Source organism: Nicotiana tabacum, chromosome 14 (genome assembly GCF_000715075.1).
Source record: "Nicotiana tabacum cultivar K326 chromosome 14, ASM71507v2, whole genome shotgun sequence".
In the NCBI taxonomy this organism is placed as follows: Eukaryota; Viridiplantae; Streptophyta; class Magnoliopsida; order Solanales; family Solanaceae; genus Nicotiana; species Nicotiana tabacum.
Genome location: NC_134093.1, coordinates 68,891,674 through 68,913,763, shown reverse-complemented (window position 1 = coordinate 68,913,763; position 22,090 = coordinate 68,891,674). Strand labels below are relative to the sequence as shown.

The 22,090-nt window shown below is 37.0% G+C and overlaps 1 protein-coding gene across 1 annotated transcript; it reads right to left on the bottom strand.

The window, feature by feature from the left end:
- Nucleotides 1-390: 390 nt before the first annotated feature.
- LOC107815612 (V-type proton ATPase subunit G 1-like) lies at nucleotides 391-21,876 on the bottom strand. Its single transcript, XM_016641221.2, has 4 exons — nucleotides 21,773-21,876; nucleotides 17,911-18,013; nucleotides 17,586-17,686; nucleotides 391-980 (listed from the first exon to the last, which is right to left on the bottom strand). The coding sequence occupies exons 2-4, from the start codon at nucleotides 17,996-17,998 to the stop codon at nucleotides 837-839; spliced, it is 333 nt and encodes a 110-aa protein (XP_016496707.1). The 5' UTR covers nucleotides 17,999-18,013; nucleotides 21,773-21,876; the 3' UTR covers nucleotides 391-836.
- Nucleotides 21,877-22,090: the final 214 nt, after the last annotated feature.

Sequence of the window (22,090 nt, the reverse complement as noted above, 5' to 3'; positions counted from 1 at the left end):
CTTAGGAATTGGGATTGATCGTGTTAATTGTGTTATGTGAAAGCCGTGTACGTAAAGTGACGAGTGGGTACACTGGTATAGATGGTATTTGACCGGTTTAGGTTATATAGACTCTTTCCATGCCTTTAATTGAATTACCTTATCATGTTTTAATACTCATTGCCAATCTACTTTTACTTTTGTTAGTCTATCCTAACATGCAAGGTTAATGGTTAACAGTCACATTTCATAATGCACTATACTAGTTCGAATCTAGTAACACTCATGTTACGTAGTTAAGTTTTACCTATTCTTCTGTGAAAAGAAATTCAAATATTGAATCATATTGGAACCTAGTAGGCTATTGTATATACTAAAAAATTTCAGAAAACATTACGTGATATACCCAGCTAATTTGACTTGGGATCTCAGTTAACAACATTGCAATACTAAAACTATGACATCATTATTTTGATAAGCACACACGATAAACGCACCCCGATCTTGGCCTCCTTTAGTACTGCTGATGTTCTCTGGGTCTCTGGAAGCAGTCAACACTCAGATTGAAAAGCAACAATTATCCCAAACAAAGAATAACAAAACAAGAGGAAAATAATGTGTTTTCAGTAACATGACTAAGAGTTCCTATGAAAATTTTATATTATCTAAGCCATACTCTTTATTCGGAATACCAGAAACGAAAGAGTTAGGAATAGGAAAGGAAAAGAAAATGACGAAATAAATTTTCTGATGGCCTCTTTTTTGGACGTGGGACAAAATAAAAAGAAAATTTTTATCCGGTTTTCCTTATTTTTCATTTGCTTTCTAAAAGAAGGTTTAATTAGTAGCTTCAAAAATCAAGTTTTAATAGTTGTAATGTGCTTCAGGAGCATGGCAATAACATCAGGAGATGCTTCAGAGGCTGCTTTCTTCAAACGTTGTATTTTTTTCTCAGTTTCTATCTCAAGCCTCTTTTCGGTCGAGTCCGAGCTTCCGCTGGTCTGCATATTAATCACAGGAAAAGTAATCAAATACTAATATTTCCTTACTAAAACTAAAAAGGAAATAAAATTTTGCTTATCTCACTGTTTTATCCGAAAAACGGATAGAGTTAAATTTGTACGTAGTTCTAAAGATATGTGGTATAGCTTAATACAAACCGTAAGGACAAATAGAAATATCAAATATGGATTGCAAAAGGTACAAAGTAAACACGGTTGTAAAGAAGATGATTTTTTAGGACTGAGCAGGTTGAATCAATTTATGAAACTTAGAAGAACAACTCTTCTCTATATGAGAATATGGTGCTTGAATTATAATGTAAAAAAAACCTACCCCTTACAGAAATCATAACCATTCCCTTTATAGTAGAGGGACATTACTTTAGATATAATTAAAAATACATAGTGGGAGACCCATGATAAATCAGTTTTTTCATAATTTCTACCAAGATTCTCTCCTCTAGTGGGATTGCAACGGCTCTTGTTTATAAGCTCGATATTGACTCGAGTGTTCGGTCTCGACTCGAGCTCTCGATCTTGACTTGAGCTCGATTCTGACTCGGATCCTTGCATTGGTTCGGGATCAGGGTTGGTCGATCTCTGAATCATAAGCTCAATAACTTTACTTTACATCATAGTTCGATTTGGATTCGAGCTTGATAATGATATCGAGCTCGACATTGATCGGTCCCTCGGGCTCGAAGGTTGTTTGTACCATCTTCGGAACCTATTTTGAAGTCTTACTCTGATCTATTACGTTTTGACCTCGACCGATCGTACGAAGGCCGAAAATCTATTTCGACCGTATACAGATAGTCCCCTCGTTTCTCGAGAAGGATGTGGTGAGAAACGATATGATTTTTCAACGGCTCGATCGGATTATAAGCTGACATTTACATTGGGTTCGACCATGACGTACGTGATAGCTGTCCCGTCGATTTAGTCTTTCAAGGCATTTAATGCGTGTCAGATGGTGGTCGGCCACCGCTAATACTGAACCGCCATTGCTTTAATCTATAAATAGCCCTTCCTTTTATCATTTACCACTTTTACATCTTCAATCTTCCAAATTCCCTAAGTTCTTTTTCGTTCTCTCTCAATTTATTCACAAATCTGTGATTCTTCTTTGCAAGATTCTTCTTCTAAACCACCAAATCTTTGTTACCTTTTTTTAAATCCAAAATGGTGAAGACATCAAAGATCGTCCCCCAAAAAGACAAAGCTTCTTCTTCCCAATCCGCCGCCGACAAAATACTGGTGGATCCACGGCCTGAGGAGTGCGTTCCGGTGGCGTGTGTTCTTACCTCCAATTTCAAACTCGATAAAGGTTCGCCGGTCCCTGGCCGGTGTGAGCCCGTATTGAAATATATTTGTTCGATAACCCGGGAGCACATCGATTGGATAAAAAAAGATTGTAACTGGGAGAACAAAGAAGTGGTAGTGCCGTCTCCCGAAGCGGATATTACTACTCACGTGAGAGAGTTTTTAAGCTGTACACTTACCCTTTCACATTAGGTCCCCTCGACCCCGTTATCATAGATTTTTGTCGTAAATACCTAATAACCCTAGACCAGATACATCCTTTCTTTTGGCGGATCATTATTTTGATCCGATATTTTGTGAGTAAAATCGAGGGGATGCCTTTTACCCTCGATCACCTTATCCGATTATACCGTCCTCGCCTTTTTCGAGGAGGGTTAATAAAACTCCAACATCGAGCTACCAAGGCTCTGTTCTCGAGTATAGACGAGGATAAGGATCGAGGTTGGATGGGCAAATTCATTCGAGTAAGGACTTCGGACCTGATTCCGATCGAAAAGATGCCTTTTCCCGAGGAGTGGAACATAAAGCGTAAGTGTAATTCTGTTGTTATCTCCTACTATTTTATCCTTTCATTTCCTTCATCAATATTCTCCTTTTGTGATGCAGGGGCTCCCTGGATGCCCGGCGCAGTGTTCGATCTCAAGAACTGGGTACGTGATCTGGTTTCGACCTCCTCCTACGCCGAGCGCTCATGGCGTGACTTGTCGAAGGGCCGATGGGAGGCCAAAAATCAAGGTAAGCACCTTTTTCATATCTTTTGATAATTTGAATAAAATGCTTTTCACAGACTTTAATAAAAATTTTCGTGTGTAGGTGTGGGCAAAGATGCGGTTTTGAGATTTTTTCCTTTCAAAGACCACACCCTAATATATACTTCTTAAACCCCAAAAATTCTCTCTCTAGAATTTTGCTCTCAAAATTCCGCAGTCACTGTAGCAGTGAGTAGTGCGCGAACAGCCGCTACAGTGCAAAACAGTACGGTGAATAGTGCCAAACAGTGGCGCGAATAGTGATTTTGCTATTGTTTCGCCGCTACAGTGTAGTGAACAGTAGCATCGCTTCACTGCTCATCCAATGAAACAATGATTCGATACTGTTCATCGTGGAAAGCTGTGAGTTTGAGCTTCAATGGCCGCGATGGCCGGCTACCAGCCATCTTTTCCTGCTGGTCTGCCCTCCTCCAACATCGCCCAACCACAAACAACACCAACTATCAATCCATAAACTCTAGATTACTCAAAGATTTTGACACCCAACTCAACCAATCCTCCTGCGATGACTGCTGCCCAAGCTTCAGTGCAGCCCATTGCCCAATCATCTATGACAACAAACAACAATCCCCAATCCATGGATTATTTAAAACTTTTAAAACCTACTGCCATTAATGCCCTTATGCAAACCTTCGCTATGCTACCATTGAAACCAGTTGAGTTCCTTCACGGAAAACCAGTTGTGAAGTGGAAGAAACAAGAAGTGAAGCAATCTATCGTACAACAAGGACTTCAACTTGCAGTTCTTGGGAAATTTTCGTATGGGAAGCCTGTTATTAGTGAATTACGTAAAGTGATTCCAATTCAATGTGAGATTAAAGGCCATTGTTCAATTGGTTTAATTGAAGATAATCATGTGTTGATTAGGCTATTTTTATTGGAGGACTATGTTCATCTTCTTTCAAAGCCAGCTTCTTATTTAAAAGCTCAGTCAGATATGTGGCAGATGCATTGTACAAAATGGAATCCATGGTGGACACCTGATGAAGAGACTCCCATTTCCAAAGCTTGGATTAGCTTTCCAGAACTGCCTCCTAATTTCTTTGGGAAGGAATGTGTATTTTCCTTCGCTCGTGCAGTTGGTAATCCATTACATGTAGACCTAGCCACTCAAAATGGGACTAGACCTAGTTATGCTAAGGTGAAGGTGGAAGTTAACTTGTTATGTAAGTTCCCTCGTCGTATTAAGATTGTGGAAGAACCTGATGAATCTGGACCAGAAGAGTTCAAGTGGATCAGGATTAAGTATGATTATATGCCAAAATATTGCAAGCCTTGCAAAAACCAGGGGCATAGTGAGATAGAATGCTGGGTAATTCATCCTGAATTACACAAGAGATTTGAAGAAGGTGTTGAGGAACAAAGCAAAGAGAAGGCAGTTGTGGTGAGTTTTGATGCAATTGGGACTGCTGGAAATTCAACAAAGGTCCTAACTAGTGGAAAGGTGCTTGGTAAGCCTACTACTAATCATGCCAAGCAGGAATGGATGCAATCAAGGAAGAACAAATACCAACGAGATAATAGGGGTCACATTGTTGATAACAAACAAGGAAAGGAAGCTGACAAGGGTAAAGGGAAGGCCAAAGTTGAAGAAGTTGCAACCAAGAACAAGTTTAATGCACTAGAGGTTGAGGAAGTTCATCAGCCTACTCTACAAATTACTGAAGGCAAAGGTGAGGATCATAGCAATGGTAAGAAGAAGGAACATGAGGAAAAGCAAGCTAAGAAGGGCCAAGAGAAGAAAAAGGAAGTCAATACTCAACAGGAACATAAGCATGTGAAGAAGGAAGCAGTCAAGAAGGTGGTGAAAAATGAGCATAATGGTAACTCTATTCCTTCTGGGATTCAGTCTTCAGTTCCTAAAGATGATCAAGAATTAGCTAAGGCTAATTCTAGTGTTCCTAGTGATCAACGTACTGATGAAAGGGCTAATAAGGAATCCACAGTCGACTGGGTTCATAGAAGGTTTGGGACTAGCAATGAGGAGCTAAAACAACTCAATGTGACCACAAACCAATCTTGTCATGAGATTCCATCTCAAACATTTAATGATTCTGGGCAGATTGAGGTTCTTGATGAGGTAAACTCTACAAAGGTCTTATGGAGTGATGTAGTTGAGGTTAAGGATGATCAGCTGGGCACAACAAAGACAACAGGAAACAAGGTAAAGAAGGACAACAAGCCAAGTTCACATGTCGATAGGCTGGAGACGCCAGGACTAAAGTCAGGCTCACCAGGCGTTAGGCTGGCAACGCCAGGCCTAAAGCCAGGGTCCCCAGGCATTAGGCTGGCGATGCTAGGCCTAAATCCAGACTCCCCAGGCGTTAGGCTGGCAACGCCAGGCCTAAAGCCAGGTTCACCTGATGAGGCAGTTATAGTAAACCCCAACCTTAGTGCAACTGGAGAGATTTTGGCCTATGTAGATGGTGTTCTGGTGTATGCATCGGAGAACAAACTTGATGGAGATGTTAATGTGAAGATTAGGGATGATATAGTGGGTTCAGACCAAATTTTAGGCAACAAGAAGGGTGGTGATCTCACTAGAACAGTGCATTCAGAGCAGACTACTACAGTAACTCCTGGGCTAGGCAGTGTCTATGCGCTACAATTCAAGGAGTATGAACGGGCTGATGAGTGGGCAATTATTCCAAGAGAATCTGGGGAAATAGAGGAAGTGCCTATGGAATCTGGCACTTATCAAATTATGCAGCTACATCTTTACATGATTTAGTTACACACAATGTGATTTACACACAAGACTCATCTACAACATTTACATGATTTAGTTACACACAATGTGACACCAATTGATGAATCAACTGCACAAAACTTCAAACAAGTGGCTGGGGAAGGGGATTTATCACCCACAGCTAGTGCTAAAGGAGGTAAGAAAACTAAGAAGAATCAGAGTAAAGATCCACCACAACCTTCAAGAATAATGTACAGGAGGGCAGCTTCTTTATCTAAATAATGATGACCAAAACATTAATATGGAACATAAGGTCTGTGAATACACAACAAGCCTTTCCTAGGGTGATCAACATGAATAGGGAGCATAAATTTTGTGTAGTTGCATTGATGGAGCCTTTTCAAAAGAAGGGACTCATTGATAGATATAGAAGGAGGTTGGGTATGGAGATTGCTTATGCAAATATTAATGGGCAAATATGGTTGTTCTTCGATGCAGTGGTGGAATGGGAATTAGTGGAGGCTACTGAGCAACAGATGACTGTGAGAGTGTTTCACCATGACCTAGGGCAGCACATGATGATGACATTTGTTTATGCAAAATGTTCAGTAATAGAGAGGTTGGAATTGTGGGATCACTTGTATTTCTTAGCAAGTGATATGGAATTACCATGGTTGGTAGGAGGGGATTTCAATGTGGTATTGCATGAAGATGAGAAAATAGGGGGACTTTCAGTACACCCTCTTGAATATGAGAATTTTGCATTTTGTGTAAACTCTTGTGGTTTTCTTGAGCAAGGGTACAAAGGAAGTCCATTTACATGGTGGAATGGGAGATCCAATGCTGAGTGTATATTCAAGAAATTGGATAGGATTTTTGTGAATTTGCCATTTCAGAACATGTTTCCAACTATTGAAGTTGAGCATCTAAGCAAAACTGATTAGATCATACACCATTGCTAATGACACGTGGGGTGCAGACAACCAATTTTGTCAAGCCTTTAAGGTTCTTGAACTTTTGGACAAAGCATGCTACATTTATGGATGTGGTGAGGCAGAATTGGGAAGCTAATTTCATAGGGGATCCTTTTTTATGTTCAAGCAGAATATCAAGAGGGTAAAGGCAGCACTTTCAAAATGGAGTAGGGAAACATTTGGTGATATCTTCAAGCAATTAGCTATTTTGGAGGACATTGTTAGGGTGAAAGAGATGTTGTTTGAAGAAGAGCCTACAACTGAGAATATGATTGTGCTTCAAAAGGCTCAATCTGAATTGAAGAAATACTTGAGTATTGAGGAGCAGTATTGGAAGCAAAAAGCTGGGATGACTTGGTTTGCTGAAGGAGATAGGAATACAAGTTTCTTTTACAATCATGTCAATGGAAAAAGAAAGAAATTGCAACTGAAGAGGATCAAAAGTTGTAGTGGGGTATGGATTGAAGACTAGGAGCAATTGGCTACAACTGCAGTGGACTTCTATCAAAAATAGTTCACAAATGAAGGTGATGCTTCTGAATTTTCCTTGCTCAATAATGTACCTTCGATGGTCACTATGGATCAGAATTTGGAACTTAGCAGATTGCCAACAATAGAAGAAGTAAGGGCAACAGTTTTTGAGCTTAGTGGGGAGAGCGCTAGTGGTCATGATGGATTCACTGGCCTGTTTTATCAAACATGCTGGGATGTTATTGGTGCTGATATACACAACATGGTGCTACACTTCTATGGAGGAGCTACATTGCCTAAATCCATCACTCACACCAATCTAGTGTTGATGCCCAAGAAACCTAGAGTTGAGACCTTCTCTGACTTAAGACCTATTAGTTTGAGCAACTTTATTAACAAGGTCTTGTCTAGGGTGTTACATGACAGATTGGAGAGTTTTCTGCCATCTCTAATATCCCCTAATCAATCCGGATTTGTAAAGGGTAGGAGTATATTTGAGAATATCTTATTGACTCAAGAAATTGTCACTTACATAAGGTTAATGGGAAAGCCAGCTAATGTGGTGATCAAGATTAATATGGCTAAGGCCTATGATAGGGTTTCATGGAAGTACGTATTGCATGTGCTAAGGAAGATGGAATTTTCTGAGCACTTCATCAACATGGTGTGGAACTTGATGTCAAATAACTGGTATTCAGTATTGGTGAATGGGCAGTCCTCAGGGTTCTTTAAGTCTACAAGGGGTGTGAAACAAGGGGATCCCCTATCTCCAGCATTGTTCATTCTGTTAGCTGAGGTACTTTCCAGGTCTTTGAATAAGCTCTTTGAAGACAAGTCATTTGTGGGATTTGAAATGCCTAAGTGGTCTGATCCTTTAAACCACTTGGCATATGCTGATGATACGATAATCTTTGCATCTTCTCATCCTCCCTCCTTGAGAAAGATTATGGCAGTGTTTGGGAATTATGAGACGATATCAGGTCAGATGATCAACAAAGATAAGAGTGCATACTATATGCATTCAAAGGTTGCTAATGGATTGTTTCAGGCAGTTGGAGCTATTACAGGATTTACAAGAGGTATATTCCCCTTCACATATATAGGGTGTCTTATTTTTTACACTAGAAGGAGGAAGGACTATTATGAGGATCTTATCAAGAAGGTGAAGGCTAAATTGCATTCATGGAAAGGAAAGCTGTTGTCATTTGGAGGAAAGGCGACACTCATCTCTAGTGTGTTGCAAAGTATGCCAGTTCACATGTTATCAGTCCTTGATCCACCAAACAATATCCTGGAGCATCTACATAAGACTTTTGCTAGGTTCTTTTGGAGCACAAAGGAAGAAGGGAGAAGCAGACACTGGTCTTCATGGCAAAATCTTTGCCTTCCTAAAGAGGAAGGGGGCCTAGGTTTTAGGTCCTTACATGATGTCTCAAGGGCACTGTTTGCTAAACTATGGTGGAGGTTTAGGACCACAAAATCTTTGTGGTCTAATTTCATGTGGAATAAGTATTGCAAGAAGGAGCTACCAACAGTGGTGCATTTTAGGGGAGGGTCTCATGTTTGGAGACAAATGCTGAATGCTAGGGAAGAAGTAGAACATGAGATCGTATGGGAATTGAAGAGTGGAACAACTAATATTTGGCATGAAAATTGGACTGGATTGGGTGCACTTTATCACGTATTACCTGAAGACTTTCCAATCAATGAAGATCTTCAGGAGGTGGCAGAACTGCGGCAAGGGGAAGCATGGGATGATCAGCTGCTAGATCAAACTTTCAGTGAGGAAATTGCAGAACATATAAGGCTAAATATGCATTATGAAGGCAGCGAGGGATATTGGGATAAGCCATACTGGATGCCAACTCCTTCAGGCAAGTTCAGTGTTAGTAGTACCTGGCAAATATTAAGGCATAGAGCTGATCCTAATTAGGAATTCAAGTTAATGTGGATTAAAAGTTTGCCATTCAAGATATCCTTCTTCTTGTGGAGATTGTCGAGGCAGAAAATAGCCACTGATGACATGTGGAGGAGGCAAGGGCAAATGGTGATGTCTAGGTGTTAGTGTTGTCAGCAGCCCCAAGAGGAATCCATTGAGAATATATTTGTCATAAGTCCTACTGCCTCTAAGGTATGGAACTTGTTCATGGGGGCTGCAGGAATTACTGTGCAATTGATTCAATTGAAGCAGATTATAAGGCATTGGTGGTATGCTCAGTGTTGTCCAAAATTAAAGCCACTATTTCAAGCAGTACCAGCTATCATCACTTGGGAGCTTTGGAAGAGAAGAAATGCAGGTAAACATGGGGGTTCAGTGTCCACAAATAGGATGATTCATGAGATAAATAGGACATTGCATCAACTGGCAAGGGTGATGTATGCTTGGATGCCTAATATTCCATTGTTATGGCCAGACATTATTCAATACTTTGAAGGATATAAACCTATATTGATCACTACAAGAGTAACATGGCAGCTTCCTTTTCATGGTTGGTACAAATGTAATACTGATGGAGCCTCAAAGGGCAATCCTGGACCTAGCTCCCTAGGCTTTTGTGTGAGGGATGATAAAGGTGATGTGGTGTATGCTAGGGCAGTAGACCTGGGAGTGACAACTAATGTGGTAGCTAAAACTAAGGCTATTCTTCAAGGGTTGGAATACTGTGTGGAGCATGATCTTCACCCTCTCATATTGGAGACTGATTCATTGGTGATGAAGAAGGTGATAGAAGGGGAATGGAGATCCTCCTTGGGTAATTGCACAGGATGTGAAGAAAATTATAGAGATGAAGGACAACTTCAATGTGATCTTTCAACATATGTTCAGAGAAGGCAACTCAGTAGCGGATTTTATAGCTAACATTGTGTTTTCTTTTCCAGGTACATCTGAGTTTCATTCATTCTCTGAACTGCCTAGTGCAGGGAGGAGGTTGATCAATCTAGACAAATCTCAATCACCTAACCTTAGGGTTAGGATAGCAAAGAGAAGAACCCCAGACTGATGGCTTTACAGGATTGGACTCTGCACAAACCTGCATGTTTCTTTGTCTCATTCAGTATGTTATTAAAGTACTTTCCAATGGTATTAGTATGGTCTCATGCTCATTCTGGGGGTGCTTTGATAGTGTACAGAAAAAATGGATAAGAAGGTGTGTGATGGTACAATTTATCCTACTTCTGATATGTCCAAATGCTAAGGAAAATGATGAATCCATCATATGGTATTTCTGGAGATTGTTGAATCATTTCTCAATGGTATTAGCATGCTTTCATGCTCAATCTAAGGATGGTTTAGCAATGTTTAGAATGATGTCTACATTAAAGGTTCTAGTAGGGAAGGATTTGAGCTTACAAGATCACAAAAAGGCACAGTTTCAAAGCCTGGCCTTTGCCTTGCAAAGCCTACTTAAAGCTAGCTCATTTCTGGCTATTGCCTTGCAAAGCCGGCCTAAAGCCAGCTCATGCCGGGCTTCTGCCTTGCAAAGCTTGCCTAAAGCCAGCTCAAGCCTGGCTTTTTCCTTCCAAAGCCTACTTAAAGCCAGCCCAAGACTGGCTTTTACCTTGCAAAGCCTGCTTAAAGCTAACTCATTTCTGGCTATTGCCTTGCAAAGCCGGCCTAAAGCCAGCTCATGCCTGGCTTTTGCCTTGCAAAGCCTGCCTAAAGCTAGCTCAAGCCTGATTGAATACATTATGGATTAAATAAATCCAAGTAAATTAAGTAGGAGTATATCCACAAACATTATGCTACTACTATATAAACCTTCGTGCATAAACTCGAATCAGTATTGCTTTCGTTTAACTATATAATAATATAGAGTTTCTATTACTATTTTGTATTCATTATGATTCTGATAAACAATTTCTGTTGGGATTTTAAACTTGTGTAGCTTAAAGAGGGTGAATGAGAAATGGAGGAAAAATAAAATATTTGAGCTTCCCTTGGGAAAGGGACATTGTCCCATATCGGAGGAAGAAAAGGCTTTTGATGGGTATATATATAATTGCTCTTCTTCTAACTCTTAAAGAGTTAAGAAAAAGGCAAGCCTCGCGCCGTCGTCGTTGTCGCTCGCTCGGCTCGGCTTCGGCTTCGGCTTCGGATTCGGATTCGGATTCGGATTCGGATTTGGTCAAAGATCGATTGATTGATTAATCTTTTTGGACAAAATTCCTTTCAATTATTTAATTAATTAATTAAATAATTAACAAAAAATTCAATCCGGAATAACCCATGACCCGCGACCCGATTCGGTCAGGCCCGTTTTCAAACACCCTTTTTCAACAGCTATTTCTGAAAGGTTGCAAACCTTTTCAGAAAGAATGCCAGCAACTTTATAAATAGAGTTTGAATCCCAGAATCTTTCCTTACGAAATTTTCTGAGCTTCTTCTTCTTCTTCTTATGCACAATATTTTTCAGTGTGTTTTATGACCATTGAGTGGTTTGCAGTTCATCAGAGTTTTTGTACCAATACACTAGTGAGTTAAATCGTTCTATCCTGGGAGGATATATTCTAGCACCTCGGGTACTTGAGGGGAATAATTTTCTTAAGGACACACTGTGTATTCAGTGGGCTCGATTTGTTCCTATACTATTTTTTTATTTTTCAGAATCTATTTCGTTAAACAAGTATTACAAACTTTCTGTTTTGATGTTTCAGAAAGTTTAATTGTTTATTATAGCATTACAGAGTTATAACATTCTTAAGGAAATTATTTTTTTTTATATTCTGTATTTTGTTTGTGGAGATTAAAACTTGTGTAGTTTTCTACTCCTTCTGAATTTTACTATTCTGATTTGAAGATATAAAAAGTTCATCAGAATATTGAAATTCGTAAAATGATTTTAAGAACATAAAAACTTCATCGTTTTTCTGTGAAACAGTATATAAAAACTTCGATTTTATTTATTATATATACTGTTTTTATTAATAACAGTATTGTTTACTGTTCTGATTTTGCAATTAATTGAACTCTTCTGTTGTTTGCAGTGAGAATTGGAAAATGATAACGAAAATTCTTCTGTGACTATTGCGGCAACGACGATAGCCTCGTCAAGCCGGAATGCTGTTCCACCGGCAGAGAAATCGGAGAAATTTTCCGGAGCCAACTTCAAAGGATGGCGGCAAAGGGTGTTCTTCTGGCTTACCACACTTGGTATGCAGAAATTCACTAGTGAAGAACCTCCAGTGCCTGCTGCGGACATGCCGGACAACGAGAAACTCATAATTGTTGAGGCGTGGAAGCATGCAGATTTTCTTTGCAAAGGCTATATCTTAAGCGCTTTAGAGGATGACTTGTACAATGTGTACAGTGCGATGAATACTTCGAAAGAATTATGGGACGCACTTGAGAAGAAGTACAAGACTAAAGATGCATGCTTGAAGAAGTTCGTGGTTGCCAAGTTTCTAGACTATAAAATGATAGACAGTAAAACTGTTGGAACCCAAGTTCAGGAGCTTTAACTTATTTTTCATGACCTTATTGCTGAAGGTATGGTCGTGAATGAAGCATTTCAAGTGGCTGCAATGATTGAAAAATTGTCTCCTTCGTGGAGAGATTTCAAGAACTATCTTAAGCACAAGCGCAAAGAAATAAAGTTGGAAGATCTTGTGATTCGCCTCAAGATTGAGGAAGACAACAAAACGGCCGAAAAGAAATCTCGTGGAAATTCAACGATCATGGGAGCTAATATCGTTGAGGAGACTGCTCCAAAAAGTAAGAAGAGAAAGAGGTCTTCTGGACAGACTAAGGAGCAGAACAAAAAGAAATTCAACGGCAGCTGCTACAATTGTGGAAAAGCCGGTCACAAAGCCCCTGATTGTCGTCTCCCGAAAAAGTATAAGAAGAAGGGACAGGCCAACATAGTGGAGAAGAATGATGACATTGATGATCTGTGTGCAATGCTTTCGGAATGCAACCTAGTTGGAAATCCGAAGGAGTGATGGATTGACTCTGGAGCCACTCGACATGTTTGTGCTGTCAAGGAAGCATTTGTGACTTACTCTACTGCTGGTCCCGAAGAAGAGCTTTCCATGGCAAATACTGCAATAGCCAAGATTGAAGGTTATGGGAAGATATTCCTGAAGATGACTTCCGGCAAGGTGTTAACGCTCAACAACGTTCTTCGTGTTCCTACTATTAGGAAAAATTTAGTTTCTACTTCTTTGCTTGTTAAGAACGGATTCAAATGTGTATTTGTTTCTGATAAAGTTGTTGTAAGCAAGAATGAAATGTATGTTGGAAAGGGCTACCTCACAGAGGGCCTCTTCAAACTAAATGTAATGGTTGTTGACAGTATAAATAAAATTGCAGCTTCTTCTTATTTATTGTAGTCAAATGATTTATGGCATATTCGTTTAGGACATGTCAATTACAAAACCTTACGGAAGTTAATTAATTTAGAAGTGTTGCCTAAATTCGAGTGTAATAAATCAAAATGTCAAATATGTGTTGAGTCTAAGTTTGTAAAACAACCTTATAAGTCTATTGAAAGGAATTCAAATCCTTTAGACTTAATTCATACTGACATTTGTGATATGAAGTCGACACCATCTCGAGGTAGGAAAAAGTATTTTATTACTTTTATTGCAGACTGCACTCGATATTGTTATGTTTATTTGCTTAATAGTAAGGATGAAGCAATTGAAGCATTTAAGCAATACAAGAATGAAGTGGAGAATCAATTGAATAAAAAGATCAAAATGATTAGAAGTGATAGGGGTGGAGAATATGAATTTCCATTTGCAGAAATATGTTCGGAATATGGAATTATCCATCAAACAATTGCACCTTACACACCTCAATCCAATGGAATTGCGGAAAGGAAAAATCGGACATTAAAGGAAATGATGAATTCTTTATTAATAAGTTCCGGATTACCGCAGAGTTTGTGGGGCGAAGCTATCCTTACAGCTAACCGAATACTCAACAGAGTACCCCACAGCAAAACGCAATCTATTCCATATGAAAAATGGAAAGGAAGAAAACCCAACTTGAAATATTTCAAAGTGTGGGGGTGTCTAGCAAAGGTACAAGTTCCTTTACCTAAAAGGGTTAAAATCGTACCAAAAACTGTTGATTGCATTTTCATTGGATATGCTACAAACAGTAAAGCATGTCAGTTTTTGGTTCATAAATCCGATAATCCCGAAATTCACATTAATACGGTAATGGAATCAGATAATGCTGAATTCTTTGAAAGCATCTATCCGTATAAAACTGAATGTGAGTCTTTAAGTGAAAGACCTAAACGACCTCGGGAAGAACCAAAGGAAAATACTCCAAGTATAGAAGATCCAAGGCATAGCAAACGTCAAAGAACATCTACTTCCTTTGGACCAGATTTTGTGACATTCTTGCTTGAAAATGAGCCTCAAACTTTTAAAGCAGCTATGTCATCTTCTGATTCAGCGTTTTGGAAAGAGGCAGTCAATAGTGAGATTCAATCAATTTTGGATAACCATACATGGGAATTGGTAGATCTTCCTCCAGGAAATAAGCCTTTAGGTTCGAAATGGATCTTTAAACGGAAAGTGAAAGCTGATGGCACTATTGACAAATATAAGGCAAGACTTGTTGTCAAAGGTTATAGACAAAAGGAAGGCCTTGATTACTTTGACACTTACTCGCCAGTAACGAGGATAACATCTATTAGGGTGTTAGTGGCACTAGCGGCCGTGTATGGTCTTGAAATCCATCAAATGGATGTTAAAACAACTTTCTTAAATGGAGAATTAGAGGAAGAGATTTACATGGAACAACCTGAGGGTTTTGTGGTAACTGGTAAAGAAACGAAAGTGTGCAAACTTGTTAAGTCACTTTATGGACTTAAACAAGCACCCAAACAATGGCATGCCAAATTTGACCAAACAATATTGGCAAGTGGGTTTAAAATCAACGAGTGCGACAAATGTGTTTACATTAAAACCACTCTAGGTCATGAAGTCATTGTTTGTTTATATGTTGATGACATGTTGATAATGAGCAAAAACATGGCAGATATAAATGCTACTAAGCACATGTTGGCTAGCAAATTCTATATGAAAGACTTAGGAGTTGCTGATGTGATCTTAGGAATCAGAATTCACAAGACTCCACAAGGTCTAGCATTATCACAGTCTCACTACATTGAAAAGGTACTTGACAAGTTCAAGTATTTGGATTTCAAAATTGCCAAGACTCTAATTGACGTGAGTTATGCACTTCAAAAGAATAAAGGTGAAAGTGACTCACAATTGGATTATGCAAGAGTATTGGGAAGTTTGATGTATATCATGAATTGTACACGATCAGATATAGCATGTGCTATTAGTAAACTGAGTCGATTTATAAGTAATCCCAATCACATACATTGGATGGCAATGAAACGAGTTTTGGGGTATCTCAAACATACCCACAATTACACTTTGCATTATAACAAATATCCCTCTGTGATCGAGGGATATAGTGATGCAAATTGGATCACTGGATCATCTGAAGTTAAATCCACGAGTGGATATGTTTTCACAATTGGGGGTGGAGCAGTGTCTTGGAAATCATCCAAACAAACGTGCATCGCCCGTTCTACAATGGAATCTGAATTCATAGCTTTAGATAAGGCCGGTGAAGAAGCTGAATGGCTCCGGAATTTCTTGGAAGATATTTCATTTTGGCCCAAACCTTTGGCACCTATTTGTATACATTGTGATAGTCAAGCGGTAATAGGCAGGGCAGGGAGCGTTATGTATAACGGAAAATTTCGTCATATACGACGGAGACACAATATCGTTAGACAACTACTCTCTAGTGGTGTTATCACAATTGACTACATAAAGTCAAGAGATAACGTATCGGATCCACTTACAAAAGACCTATCTAGAGAGGCAGTTGAAAGATCATCAAAGGGAATGGGGTTAAGGTCTAGGACAAGTCATCATGACGGTAACTCTACCTAGCAGACTGGAGATCCCACGAGCTAGGTTCAAAGAGATCAAACAAAGTTATGAATGACGGTTCAACATTGTCAAATAACTCAACCCATTCTCGTGATGAAGACAATGTTCAGAAATCGAGGTAAAGCATTAAGGCTTTTTGATGAGTCAACAAAGCTTAAAGGTTTTTAATGATTTGCTAAGTCTGGCAGGATATGACCAGATAGTGTGTCTACAGGATTACACGTTTAGAAATCACCTATGTAAGTGTGAAGTGTAAGTCGCTTCAAGGGGAATGAAAGTAAAGGCCCATTCTCTAAGCACTCATGAAACCAGACGGTGTTCATGGCTGAAACGAATACAACCGTGAGAACCATAGATGGTTAAGGATTGATTGTGTGACTTATGTTGTCTAGGTATACAACAAAGCTCGACGGTTCAAAGATATCAAATCTACCGATTGACCGATTATATCCGATATAAGTTCACTACGGAAAAGTTCAAAGGAAAACCTACTTATCCAGATGCAATTAATTCTTGCATGTAAAACACACACGTGTCCGTGCATTCCTTTATTTTATAGCCATTCCCCATTCATGTGGGGGATTGTTGGAATTTTAAGCTTGTGTAGCTTAAAGAGGGTGAATGAGAAATGGAGGAAAAATGAAATATTTGAGTTTCCCTTGGAAAAAGGGACATTATCCCATATCGGAGGAAGAAAAGGCTTTTGATGGGTATATATATAATTGCTCTTCTTCTAGCTCTTAAAGAGTTAAGAAAAAGGCAAGCCTCGCACCGTCGTCCTCGCTCGCTCGGCTCGGCTTCGGCTTCGGCTTCGGATTTGGATTCGGATTCGGATTCGGATTTGGTCAAAGATCGATTGATTGATTAATCTTTTTGGAACCCGCGACCTGGTTCGGTCAGGCCCGTTTTCTTTCTCGCATTATTTTAAATATATTTTTTTCGTAATATTTCAAACACCCCTTTTCAACAGCCATGGCTGTTTCTGAAAGGTTACAAACCTTTTCAGAAATAATGTCAGCAACTCTATTTGAATCCCAGAATCTTTCCTTACGAAATTTTCTGAGCTTCTTCTTCTTCTTCTTCTTTTTCTGCACAATATCTTCCAGTGTGTTTTACGACCATTGAGTGGTTCACAGTTCATCAGAGTTTTTAGTACCAATACACTTGTGAGTTAAATCGTTCTATCCTGGGAGGATGTATTCCAGCACCTCGGGTACTTGAGGGGAATAATTTCCTTAAGGAAACACTGTGTATTCAGTGGGCTCGATTTGTTTCTATACTGTTTTTTGTTTTTCAGAATCTATTTCGTTAAACAAGTATTACTAACTTTCTGTTTTGTTTTTTCATAAAGTTTAATTATTTATTACAGCAATACAGAGTTATAACATTCTTAAGGCTAAATCAGCTTATTGAATCTAGGAGAAGAGACAATTTAGAAGAGAAAAACCTCATATAATGTCTTTTTGTACTCGGCTTCCAAATGCGAACGATAATTTACCACTTCCATCTCAGCTTCTTCTTTTGCTTGCCGCAACCTTGTCATTTTAACTGTCAAATTTCAAATGTATAAGAATCAGGACACATTAGTTTAAGTTCAGATGTTGGATAAGTGTTAGAAAACAAAATAAGTTAAATAATAGAATTTGAACCTAGTAATAATTAATAAGTTCTGGTAAAATTTAATTCAAGCTCGAACTTAATTATAATGTTCAAATTTTAAATCCGCTTTTGATGAGAATCCTTAAAAATTTCATAATACACTGAAAATTTACCATTTCTAGCAGTAGAAACTATTTGTTGGGCTTCCTGTTCAGCAGTGAGTAGCATTTGAATGCCTCCTTGTCCTCTCATTAAATCCATTGACAGCTACTAAATCTAAATACAGCAAGGCAACAATAGAAACAGAATAATTGGTGTTCTATGAACGAATGTGTAAAAGTATGTCAACTATCGAATCATTTTATAAGATAATTACAGGTAATTTTATTATTAACTGGTTACCTAGAAAATAAATTGTAATTACCATGCTAGTATAAGTTAAATTACACTTATTATGTAAATATAGTTATTCGTCGGTGTATATTACTAAATTGTTTGAAATAACAGTAGTTTGTTTCTTAATAGAAAGTGATAGATCTAAGTGAACAAGCCAAAAATGGTAGTGCGAAATTTATTTGGTTCGCACTATATCAGTTATGACCTTGTGAACGATCTTTTAAGCTCATGATCAAGTTGTTCACTGATTCAGATTGCTGTAAAACTCGGTTTGAGGGCTTGCATAACACATTCTTTTGTTGTTTTTTTAATATACGGAGTAGGAGAGTACCAAATTTTGTTCTTATTCATTTTCGTATTTTTTAGGTCATATATTATAATGTCCACCGGATAAAAAGGGGAACTCAGTTTTGCCAATGGAATAAGAGCGCGTTTGGATTAGCTGATCTGAAGTAGCTGATAAACATTAGGTGTTGAAAAAGACTTGTAAGTGCTGGAACTGATTTAATAAATAAGCAGTTATGTGTTTGGATACAAGTGTTGAAATTGATAATAAGCTACTGTAGTATTTGATAAAAAAGTACTGATAAGCTCTTTTTCTGTAAAAATGACTTAAATAACCTTAGAAGTGTTTACACTTATAAGGGCGTAATTTCTTCAAAATTTTAGATTCCAAATCGATCCAAATACAAAATATTCTCTTTGTCATTTTATTTTAAATACAGCTGTGCTTAGATAAGATAACTTTTATGATAAATATAATTTATTTTATGATAAGTATATAATCATAAGTTATAATAATTAATAAATTGATAAAAGTTTCTCAGTAAAAAATAAACCTAAATAGGACAAAATATTTGAAGAGAAACAAACAATATCTTTATAACCACAACACTTAGAAAGCAACACACTAAAAATTTGATATGTCCTCATTTATTACATACAGTTCAAAAATTAATACACAATTACATAGATATAAATATGCAAAGGAATAGAGAATTTGCTTATCTTAAATAGGCAATGAGCATTGCAGACTTAAAAAGGCGGGGAGAGGGGGGGTGGATAGGTTGAAATAGTACTTGAGGCAGTGAGTATCGTTGTAAGAGTTTTGTTCTAAAAAAGAGTATTTTAAGGATAAGATAGTAAAAAATTTGGTCAAATTTAAAGTGCTTATAAGCTAAAAATTTATAAGTTGGGGGTGACCAGCTTATGGCTTTTGACTTATTTTTGATTTATAAGCACTTTTAACTTTACCAAACGCGTAGATAAGCCGAAAAATACTTATAAGGTAGTTTGACCAACTTATAAGCTTAGCCAAACACCCTCTAAGTCAACACATCAAACATAAATAATTTCCAAATTCCCTTTTCCTCATTATTTCTTTTTGCAATTAATACCTCCAAGGAAAAAGATCTGAAAATTGTACAAACTTTAAACCTTATGCAGTTAGACTTTACCTATAAACACCACTACAACATATGAATAACTCAATTTTTATTTTAGTTTGTTTATTTATTGAACCGCTGAAAAATTATCTTAAATTTGTTGTATGCTATTTTATTTGTGTAGGATTTTCATTATATAAGAGGCTTACATATTTTTAGAGAAAAAAAAAAGAATAGTATCATTGTAGTTAAAGACTTTTGGAAGATAAAACTATTTTGTCAAATATATAAGAATTCTAGTTATCTAATTAAGTATTTTGGGTTCATTTCATGTTTAAGAGTTAAGAAAGATGCATATTTAATAAAATATTTATTATCCTTTTTAATCAGCAGCATGAATAAAGATTTTCAACAAAAATGTTTATCCTCTTTTTAAAATTTTATAAATATAAGCACATGAATAATGCTATAATTGTAATTTATTATTTAATAGTTTTATTTTAATAAACGTAGTTATACATTTACCTCATAGAGGGTGTAAGTGTAAGATTTTTATAATATAGGGGAAGTAAGTTTTATTTTAAAATACAACAAATGTATCTAAAAATTGATTGATATTATAATGATTAAACCTAAAAATTAAAATGAATAATAAAGTTAGCGATAGCAGTTTCGTTTCTAGATCTTCTGCTATATGTTAGTACAAAAACTAGCAACGAATTTCATTTTTCATCGCAAAGCCGTCGCTATTTTTAATTTTTTTGAAGATGCTTTTCATTTAATCTTTCTTATTTGGAAGTTAATTAATTCTTCAAGTTATATACATTGTTGTTTTTCCAAATTTCTATGTGAAATTATTTTTTCATAACTGCATATAATTTTTCGACTAACTTTTGTCATGAATTTCATAGTCGAAGTAAAAGAATTCTTCTACAAAATCTTTTGCAGCTAATTTATTATAGTTAACATATTATTACTGCAATGATAACCTCAAATGTATGACAATATGTATAGTTATGGTCAATTATGAAAGGTAATTGTCTACTATTCATTTTGTCACGACAAATAATTGGAACTATTAAGCTAACTATTTGTATCGTTTTTTTTAACTTGAAGCAAAAATATCAATTAACTACAATATTGTGTTTTAACTAATTTAATGTGACTAAAATGTTATTATTGCCACACGAAGTTTCGAGTCGTTGCAAAAACTTATGAATAGCTATAAAATTTCACCACAACAATAAATATGTGGCTATATCATTTATGAGAAATAATTGTAGTTATTAAGCCGACTATTGCCACGATTTATTTAAAAATTGAAGCAAAATTGTTTGCTCAACTTCAATATTTTAATTTAAATAATTTATTGTGACTAAAAAATTTATTTGCTACAGTAGGTTTCAGCTTGTGGCAAAAACTATTGATTAGCTATGAAAGTTTATCATATCAAAATATTTGTGGCTATATTATTTTGTCATGACAAATAATCGTAGCTATTAAGCCAACTATTGCCACAATATTTTATAACTTGAAGAAAAATATTTATTTAGGTACAACAATTTATTTCAAAAAATTTATTGCGGATAAAAGTATACTATTGCTACAGTAACTTTTAACTAGTGGCAAAAACTTATGATTAGCTATGAAATTTTACTGTAACAATAAGTTTGTAGTTGTTTAGGTAGTTATTGCCACGAAAATTAGTAATTATAGTAAAAATAATGAATTAGCATTGTAAATTTAGTTTTGCGGCTAAGAAATTTTAAGAATTTATAGATAGCCACGGAATTCTAATTTTTGTGGCTATTATTGAGTAACAGCTACGAAATTTAGATTTGTAGCTTAGATTCCGTAGCTACAGATATATTTTGTTGTAGTGCACGATAAATCAGTCGGATAAAGGAGGTAAATGCAAGTGGAGCTACCTTAATCATATATGCCCATAATTGAGGTCAATCAAGTCGAACTATAGACGAAAGATTCACAAAAAGACTGGATGCCTACTTTGATGCCAATATAGCTGAACATTGCTAGAAATCTGTTTCCGTTGACGTTCTTGTCAGAACGCCATCGGAAGTCTGAGATTTCTGACAAAAATTTGTTTGAAACAATTTCCAACGAGCACAATTCCCTTCCATCAAAAATTTTGTGAAAAAACGCGTGTTTTTAGTGATTAAACTTATTAAAGCAATTAAGTGTTTATATATGAAATAGTAGTCTGTTTCTCGATTAAAAAAATTGAAATATGTACCTGAAACAGTTTGTGTTAAGAGTTTGGACCTGAGGAGAGTTTCCTTTTTGAACAGGAAAGATTGGATTTGGATAAGAGGAGAAGGACTAATTGGGGGACAAAACTTGGGTATGATTTTAATTAAACACCCCGTAGCTATAGGGTTCTTACTAATCCTATGTCCTGGTTAATAGGATGGTTGTTGCAACATATGAGTAAACTCGGTCAACAACCAATCTGTGAATTATCGGGTTTATATTTCAATTTACATATTATAGTTTTGGATAAATGCTCACCTGCATCCAGGCATGGGCATTGAGTCGAGCAAGCCTAAGCCAA